This window comes from Gymnodraco acuticeps, unplaced genomic scaffold (assembly GCF_902827175.1).
Source record: "Gymnodraco acuticeps unplaced genomic scaffold, fGymAcu1.1, whole genome shotgun sequence".
NCBI lineage: Eukaryota > Metazoa > Chordata > Actinopteri > Perciformes > Bathydraconidae > Gymnodraco > Gymnodraco acuticeps.
Genome location: NW_022990461.1, coordinates 203,978 through 213,816, shown reverse-complemented (window position 1 = coordinate 213,816; position 9,839 = coordinate 203,978). Strand labels below are relative to the sequence as shown.

The window sequence follows — 9,839 nt, the reverse complement described above, 5'->3', positions numbered from 1 at the left end:
TAGAAAACAGAAACAAACAAAAATCCCGTTTTTTCATATTCTGCTACCGGAAGTTGTTTTACAAAATAAGAGCGCAGATCAGTCGTGTGTCTCTATCGTCTCTATCCATCCATGTGCTCGGAAGTAGAAGGTCAAAAAGTGCGGTGCTAGTTAATAGACATGGATCAATACGTAGTCTTTCGCAACAGTCAAAGAGTGTGTCTCAGAGAAGAAGATATGACTGCAGAAAAACTAAGCCGCATTTTTCAGGTAAAAATACAAATAATACTATATAGACGACATAATCATAATGACTACAATCAGGGAATTAGCTAGCTACTAGCTAACATTACAGCTCTGTGCCTTTGTGAAGCCTGTTAGCCTAGTTGTTGGGGATTTTGCATCCTTGAAGTTCGCCTGAACCTGAATTATTATTATTATTATTATAATGTGAATAATTATAATAATAATCACTTAATTTAGAGGTTCACCATTTGGTGAGGTTTCCTCAGTAGTCACAATCATATATAAAGGTTTGGAAGTAACGACTAGGAGTTAATTGACTTATGATTGTTTTTGACAGGTCTCATCTCAAAGTCTCTATGTGAGTGATGACGCGAACGTGGCCTTGTTTCCTGGTGCATCAGGTGTTTTCAACTCCTATGATCTCACTCCCAGAGGTCACTATGAGGTGCATGGTGAGGACGATGTCCCGCCATCAGCTTCAAGTAACATGGGCCAACGATTTTCTTTCATGCGAACACCTGCAACTGCTTCTGCTAGTTCATCTGCACAGCGGGCTTCAGCCCCCCCAAGGGCCACTGTCTCCAAAACATTTCAAAGGTAACCTTAAAGTCGCTTACTAAGTTACTGTGAAACGTTATTTTAAAATGTACTAATTACGAGATGGGAAATGAATTATAATTTAATTTAGTTGAAAAATCGATAGATAAGATTTGAAATGAGGAAATTATCATTTCAAATCCAGTTTCCATTCTTTATATAATTCGTAGTTATTGTGTAATAATAGTTAATACCACTTTATGCACATTTTAACATTATTCCCTAAAAAATGCTCTACATTGTCTTTTGTTGATATACAAATGACACATATATATTAACCATTGCTATGATTATTAATGCCTTCAGTGTCATAGCATTTATGTGGGTATGATATTTTTACAGATCAGTGTACAGTACCTTGCTGAGCTGGTTGGTGGGAGACTGAGTCCCAGCAGAATGGTGGTTATCCGGTTTTTGGAATGCAAGGCTTCCATTCAGGGGATCATTGGAAAGGTGCAAGATGCCATTGGAAGTCATGACCCCATTATATTAACCGATGCCCAGGGAAATGAAATGTTGGAGTCAGAGGGAACAACAGGTGGACAATATTAATGAATTATGTGTATATATTACATGCCACAATACTACTCGTGACTGAACTAGCCACTTAAGTTATATTGTTTTTTTCTACTCCTAAGGGTCACAATACTGGAAACAAAATGCAAGAAGAATTCTTGCTGTAGCAGAACGGGACTTTCAGGACTTGCAAGGCACAAAGCGGAGAAGAGTGAGGTATCTTATGTATTCATATTACTCGTAGGCCTATACATAATTCAATCATTGAAGTACATTGTGTTTTTCTTGCTTTTATCCTTAAGCTTTCTTATTCCGACTATTAAAAACAACAGTTTTTTATTTCAAATCAGCACATATCTTCTGGCCATTACTGCTTATTTATTAACACTTTTGCATGCTGCTAGTGAACGGGTTCCCCCACCAAAAAAAGTGCCTGTCAATAAAAAAACTAAAAACTTTTCCCCACAATCAAGATTAGCAATTTACCTTGATACACCCTATTGCAATTTTGCTGTCTTGTTTTGAACTATGTATAACATGTAATAAAAACCCCATAGTAAAACAGCCCTGACTTGGCCAAGCTACATTCATAAATAAAACACTTGCATTTTATAATATTTCAAACAAACGGTAAGACCACGATTAGCATAAACGATTTAACAGTACCATTAACTATGTGTTATGTTGTTTCTGTTTAACAGCAGAAACGATGAACATGCTGCAGGCATTGGAGAAGTGACAGAAAAAATGTAAGAGCTGGTACTGGCATCACAGAGCTTATCAGATGTCACTGCATCAATCAGAGAGCTCACCAATCTGACTGCCACTCAAAGAGTCACCCTGAGTCCTTCCCAGCTACAGATCATCAAGCAAGGGTTTTGCTGAGTTGTTTGTTTGAGTAAGTATGCAATGAATACTTGAATAATTTTCACACACATAAGGTAACTTTAAATCCATTTAATATTGTGTCTACCATTGTACAAATACGCATTTTTACATTCACATAACAAGGTCATTTGTGTCTTATACACTACAGGTAATTGCATGTACTGACGTAGACCTTTGTGTAACAGGCCATAGTATGCTATAATAACAAAGACATTTTCCACAGCATTAAAGTTGTGTTATAAGTAAACACTATCACCCAATACACCAAAAATATTTAACAGGGATAACAGGGATTTTAACAGCATACAGAGAATGACTAGGTTTTCTCAATTTTCTTTTTAGGGTTCATCGAAGAGCCAGTCTTCACACAATGTTTCAAGAGCATCATTGGCTGCAAAAGATGTGTGGAGCAGTGGCAGGAGACCTCTGACTACTGTGCAAAATGTAGGGGGAACTCCGATAACAGCACCATAGTTGAGGTTAATGGTCTGTCAGAAGTATTTTCTGTTCTGAAATCCCTTTTTGATGAGTAACATGTTTCCCTTTTATACACACAGACAGGCATGGTGTTTTTGAGTTGACTTTAGTTACTGATATTTGGGTCACAGTTCTTGTTTATTATTTCTTAAGCATAAAGAGTAAAAATGTGACCACTGTTTTTATTGACATAATTATTTGATCGACATTAACATTTGTCTTTACCAGTCACCCACTGTCACCAAGTTTGTGTTGCCATTACTAATTTACATTCTTCAAAGGAATTGTTCAACATTTCAATGTTTTAGCTTGTTGCATCACTCTTCAGGTGACAGAAACCATTCGTTTAACTGTTGTTGCATCTAGAAAAAGAGACAGAAAAAGATAGCTCATCACTTGTTAGCTTTGCACAAATACTGGTAGTCAAAAGGAAGTGTTATTCTGCCTTGCTGATAGTCAAAAGATTAACTTTACAACAACACTAAACGATCCTGTGTGCTTGTTGTGACTTTTTTTATTTAGCACGGTCTCAGGACCTTTATGTGTTTAGTAAAGTTATATTCTGATGCTAGCACTTCTTATTGACTACCAGTATTTGTGCAAAGCTAACAAGTGATGAGCTATCTTTTTCTGTCTCTTTTTCTAGATACAACAACAGTTAAACGACTGGTTTCTGTCACCTGAAGAGTGATGCAACAAGCTAAAACATTGAAATGTTGAACAATTCCTTTGAAGAATGTAAATTAGTAACGGCAACACAAACTTGGTGACAGTGGGTGACTGGTAAAGACACATTTTAATGTCGATCAAATAATTATGTCAATAACAAGTATTTTACCCTTTCAGTTCTAATGGAGCAAATGTGTTTTCACACATTGCGCTGAGTTGTAGTTATGAGATGGAGCAATGCCTCTTTGTATGGAGCAAAGTCGTTATTCACTGCTCTAAAGAACAAGTCTGATATGTCAGAATATTTCTCTGCAAACTGATTCTCAACTGTAAGTTTGTCCTGTTCGGTTGAGAATGGATCAACTCCAAAAGTAGAATGTATGGTCAGTTGGGATCCCAGATGTTGTTTGTAAAGGTCGGCTGCTTCAAGTGAATGAGGCAACAGCTCCTGGGGGATTTTTTTGGGGCAACCACTGCCAGCCAAGTCGTTTGGTATGCCTTTACCTGTGAAATAAAGAACATACGGTTGATCTCACTTATAACTGCTTGTTGTCATTATTTGAATCTTCGCTACAGTGGTTTATATAACCTGGTATTCGGTGAGCATTCCACGACTCCACCACCATTGTAAGACCAATGTGGCACAACTGGCCTGTCAGGTTGGACACGCAGTATCTGACAAGGTTTTCATCCATGTCTAGTTCCTCTTGATCCACCAACTGCAGCAGGGCTGTCTTTAGGGGATAGTTGACACGATTATTGACCTCAGGCCAGATTCGTTCAACTACATGATTCTGAAATAAGAAACACAGATTTGACAACAGTTAATTAATCTGAAGGTTTAATGATAAATACTGTATGTTTTGGTCGATTTGGGAGACATGGTCATGCAGAACTGAAACAAAATATGCAACTATACAAACTCAGCAGTCATTATGCACATGTTCCAGACATTCTGCATACTGACTACCTATCCAGGTATTATGCATAATCACTGCAGAGCTACTCTTCACGTTTTACCAGGGATTGACCTTAAGGAACATTTCCAAATTGAATGTAAAATATATCTCATCACATAACTGGAATATAAGCTTTGATAAAACAGTGTGGTTGCCTCTGCAGTTTAATGTTAAGCTATAACAAGATTGAAATAAAACCTGTTTTGGCCAAAGTTAATGTCCAGTGGCATGTTGACTCTGAAAGCTAGAAAGCATAGTTATTGTAAAGAAAATGTGAATTATGTACGCAAGAAGACAGGCTGCTGAAGAAACACAGATAAAAGGGATAATAAAAGTGTGCATACAACTAGCGTGTTGCTAAATGAATCATTCAAATTATTGCACTGTACTCTTGTGGATGACGTCTGTAAGTAAGGCCTTCTCTCCTGATTATGGCGATAGGATGACAGCAGCTCCTGCATGAAGAGTGTCAAATAAAATTCCTTGCCATGATCTACTCGCACCTGATCCCACATTCCATTGGCAAGTACTGCAGGCCTATTGGATGAAAATAAAAATTGTTTTAATTTGTGCAAAACATTTGAAATGCAACTTCCCTGAATAAGTTGTTCTCAACAATGTATATGTTTAGCAGTTATTATATGGCCACATTGCAATATGAATGTGGTGGCCTTGTGTAAAATATGTACTATTATTTTAGGGGCTTAAGAGTAGGGGATTAATATATATATTACATATTTTATTTGCCATTTTTCTTTTTTCTCCATTGTCTAAAAGGCATTATTGTAATTGGCATGTGGTCAATGAATAGTGAATATCTGCAAATGGCCATAACACAGTGGGGGGGGGGGCCTAGGGCTGGGCAACAAGATAAAATATCACATTGTTCACATCACATCAACAACGTCTTGCAGAAATAACAGATTTGCACTGTCTCCAGTTTTAATAAATCCCTTTAGTGTCTGCAAATATATGGGCTTTTACCTGAAAACATCTTCGTAGATGACTAGGTTGTTTTTTATAGGCATTGAAGAATGAGCAACAATCTTTTTGCTGAAGCCATCAATGGCCACAACATGGGTGACCCCAAACATAGCCAGCTTTTCATTTTGGTCCATATGAACCTTTTGACCCATGTAGTCTGCTCGATATGGTGTGGAGTTGAGATTGCGAGCACCCTAAACGATAGGAAAAATTATTAACACAAATACAAAATACCATTACTCCATCTCAGCAATGGTTGCAGGTTTTGCGAATGTAATTACATGTTTTTGTAATTGTTAATATATATTGTCTATGTCAAATTAATGAGCAAAATAAAGGAAACTTTGGCCTGGTAATATCCAATCTCATAGTTTGTTGTCTTATATAAACTACACATACATTTCAAAAGTTTCATGATGCAAAATGTTAAGACTGAGACAGTAACATTGGCTACCTGACATCTTGCTTCATGGTAAGGCTGATGCGAAGTCCTGAGCACTGCTCCAATTCGTGTCTCTGCAGCATGCACTCCTTTTGTGGCGAGATACCCCTTCATCATCCTTCTTCCATATGTAGGTCCTGTCTAAAAAATATATACCAATAAGAAAAAATAACACACATGACTTTTTCATTCCAAATCATACGAGCTAATATGTTTATCATGAAAATAAACAAAACACACACACACACACACACACACACACACACAATCAAACTAGCAGTGTCATACCTCGGTAATGGCTTTAGCCACCTCCAACTCCAAATGAGCGTCTGGTAGTCCCATCAAGCTTGAACCCTTTGCAGCGCAAAATCTCCTCACATTTCTTGCAGAAATCCTCTTCCGCCTCCACTTTCGTGGGATATGCGTGCAGAAATTTCTGCAGATGGCAAACCCTGTTTTGCCATATCTAAAATGATATCAGAGTAAGGTTGCAAAGACATTTTCGCTCTTTCCAGTTTCAATCATTTCAATGCGTTCCCTTAAATATCATGTTTTGGCGAGCTGATTTCACCACGGAACCCCGAATCACGGCCTTATTTTGAAAGACAACTTCCGGTAGCAGAATATGAAAAAACGGGGGGTTTTTTTGTTTCTGTTTTCTAGTGATTTTATTTTTTGTTTTGAGAAGTAGAAAATGAAAATCATCCCGTTTTTTAAGTTTATTAAATCCATTTTTGACCATGATAAAGAAAAACGCCTTGTATTTCAATTTTGGTTTTTCAATTTGAAAACGAAAATCAAATATCCAGTCGTTTTTTGTTTTTGAATATCCATTTGTGAAAAGAAAATCCAATGACCAAAACATACACTGACCCCAAAGCCGTTTTCTGAATAAAAAAACGGATAACAAGAAGACCTAATTAAAAAAACTTCATTACATTTTCCGTTTTGTATTGAAGAATGAAGAAAAAAGGTCCGGTGGACCGGAAGTTAAAGAACATATTTCAAAATAAAAGGCACGAGGCAATGCTGTAAAAGTTCAATCCTGGAACCCATATAGATATGGCGCTGGATGCAGTGCTTGAATTGGAATGAAAAAGGTGCCAGTACTCTAAAATCAGCAACTTTTTCAAGTCAATTTTATATATACAGCCCACAAACAAGAATGTGGCTACTATAATGCTGGTGGGTTTGTCTCTTTACTACTGTATATTTTAGAAAGGTTCACTGTACTTAACATTTTTTATGATAGGCAGCGGATATGGCTAAAGCTCAGTAAGGTCAATATTAACTGAAAATATAGCAATCAAAGTCTAGATCTTCTGCTGAAGACACATGAAGCAGAGACCTTTCAGGTGAGAGCCCCTCTGGTGGTGTTCAACATTAATGACAAGGAAACAAAGCTCTGGTCAGAAGCATTTTTTATAAAAAGCTTTAACAAAATTAAGTATTTCTGTACATTTTGAATGCAATCTAACTTTCCAACTCAGAAAACGAAAAAGTGCCAAAAGTCTTCTCACATGGCTGAGCTGCTTTGCAATATACTTCACCACTGAAGAATACAAATATGTATAAAGTAAACTATGATGCAATCTAACTTTCCAACTCAGAAAAATGATAAAGAGCATGAACAAAGAACATGTAAAAACAAATGCAAAATGTGCACAATCTAAAATGAGAAACTGTAACTGCAAGTAACAAAGTCTGAGCCATGGTAAAGAGTTACATTGAACACCAAGCTGATCAGATAACTCCCTGGTTGGTCTGAAGTCCTTCTATCTCCAGGATCTGTACAAATCGGCACATTATGCCAAAAGTCTTCTCACTGGGTGAGCTGCTTTGCAATATACTTCACATTGTTAGAAAAGGCTCCAGAAGGCCTTGTGGACATCAGTATCAGGGGCTGGAGCTGGACAGGCTCTTTCATCAGCACTTCTCCTTCCCTTTGCCAGCCAGGACCTCACATACTGTTCCGGATTGAACTGTCCTAGTGATGGTCCATTACATTTAATGAAAACCAGGCTGGACAGTCGGCTGACAGAGAGAGCATTCCTTTTTGCAGTAAGGATATCGTTCATGCAGCTGAATGCCCGCTCACACTCACTAGTGGAGACAGCGATGGTTCGGACTGCTTTCAGTAGAGGCTCCATGGCAGCAGGTGTACGGGATGCCCTGGTTTCCTTGTATTCGCGAAAGCCCCTGAACAGTCTCTCTTCTGTCCACTTTCAGCACTTCGCACAAACGTAGCACCTCTACGTCCCCATACTGTACGTCTAACTCCTCTTCAGGCCAACTTCCAGGATGGATAACTTTCATGTCCTGGATTAGCTGATTGTCCCGGGCCTCCCGGCCATGTAATGGGATTTCTCTTGTGCTGACATGAGAGGAGGTTGTGGAAGTCATTCTGTGTCTCAGATTCTCTACCATACTGCGGAAAAACTGACCTGCATGAATCTGTACAAGCCTGCCATTCTCACGCAGGGCAACACCCTTGAAGGACTTCTCAGCTAGAGCTGTATGAACTGTAGTCATGTGTGGGCCAGGCATGGTGACCATGGATTCAAAAACTCGTATTTCTCGAGTTAAGAGCCTATCTGCTGTAGGCAGTGTCATCTCTCTTTTTTGGAGTTGCCGAGAGAGGTCGCTGAGCTCTGTGAGCGCATCGTACATCAGTCCCAGATTGCTGACAAACGTTGCAGATGTGAGCACATCATCCAGGCCCTTGTACTTTGCTCTGTCTCTGGAATCCCTGCTCGTGTCGTTTGCAGCATTTGTGAAGTGATCATGAAGCACTCGGTAGTTTTCCCAGACTGCTCTGACGCTCCTTTCACTTGAAGCCACCCAGCGGATGGACAAAACACGCCCTATCACCAGGAGACGCTGTCCGACTGCTTGCGCACACTGCGCTAACTGCCTCTGATTTTTGGGGGAGGCATGGAACAAGGAATAGAGTTTGTCAAAAAAGATCTGGAAATGATTGAGCCCTGAGACCTCCTTGACCACATCCCCAACTGCCAGCTCTAGACGATGATTGATGAGCAGTGCCACACAAACAGGCTTGGGAATTTACTACACAACTGGGTAGCAACGCCTGTTCTCTTCCCTAGCATGACTGAAGCCCCATCACATGCAAAAGAACGAAACACTGACCTAAAAAGTCCTCGTTAACATCTCTTCCAAGACACTCCATTAACGCCTTTGTGATGTCATCAGCCGTTGTTCCATCCAACTCGATCAGCTCCCAAAAAAACGTTTCGGGCTCAGCATCAGCTAATGCTGAGCCTAGACACACAACAAGCACCGTTTTACCACTAATAGTGGTAGATTCATCGACCAAAACACAGAGTTTTCTTTGGTTTTCTGTAATGTCTTTTGCCATTTTTTTCTTCAGCTCATGAGCTATGTGGTCGATGATTTCGCCACAGGTTTTATTGGAGTGCAAAACCCTGCCCACGTTCAGCCCATTCAGTTTCTGTACATTCAAATCAATTGGCATGTCTGTGAATGGCCGGCTATGTTTGCCAATTTTATATGCCGTTCGAAAAACTCTGATAGTGGTGTCTAATTCAGATTTATGCATAGACTGCACTTGATGTTGAATAGTTTCACGTGAAGAAGATGTAAGGATGTCAGCAGCTTTTACATGGGCTTGTGATTCTTTATGTTCTTTGATTTTTTTTCTCAGGCTAGCTTGTTGTTTGCCCTTGTCAACACCGAAATGAGACACTGCACACTCACCCCATTCAGTTGACAGTTTCAGTCCTTGTCCAGTGTGTATTCCCAAAGATTTGACATCTCTGCATATCCGACATCCTAGCTTCTTATCTTTAAGAAGGAGCCATGCATTGGTCTTGCAAAAATATTGCACCTGATCCGTTGTCCAGCAGTCAGGTGCATCGCTTTGCCCGGTGTTGGTGGTGGCAGTTGCGCCAGCAGCAGCTAACGTTAGAGGCTCTGGAGGAGGCGGCGGAGCTAGTGCTAATGCTAATGCACTAGAACTTGGAGCAGGAGGATCAACCAAAGAAAGCTTCTCTGTATTACAGGGTTCTCTGTATTTGAAGTTTCTTCCGGCGACAACCGCT

At 39.5% G+C, this 9,839-nt stretch overlaps 1 protein-coding gene across 1 annotated transcript; it reads right to left on the bottom strand.

Moving 5' to 3' along the window:
* Positions 1-3,484: 3,484 nt before the first annotated feature.
* LOC117552572 lies at positions 3,485-6,295 on the bottom strand. Its single transcript, XM_034226147.1, has 6 exons — positions 6,046-6,295; positions 5,770-5,898; positions 5,316-5,509; positions 4,721-4,868; positions 3,962-4,166; positions 3,485-3,876 (listed from the first exon to the last, which is right to left on the bottom strand). Exons 1-6 carry the CDS (start codon positions 6,097-6,099, stop codon positions 3,572-3,574), a joined length of 1,035 nt encoding a protein of 344 aa, XP_034082038.1. The 5' UTR covers positions 6,100-6,295; the 3' UTR covers positions 3,485-3,571.
* Between the last annotated feature and the right edge of the window lie 3,544 nt (positions 6,296-9,839).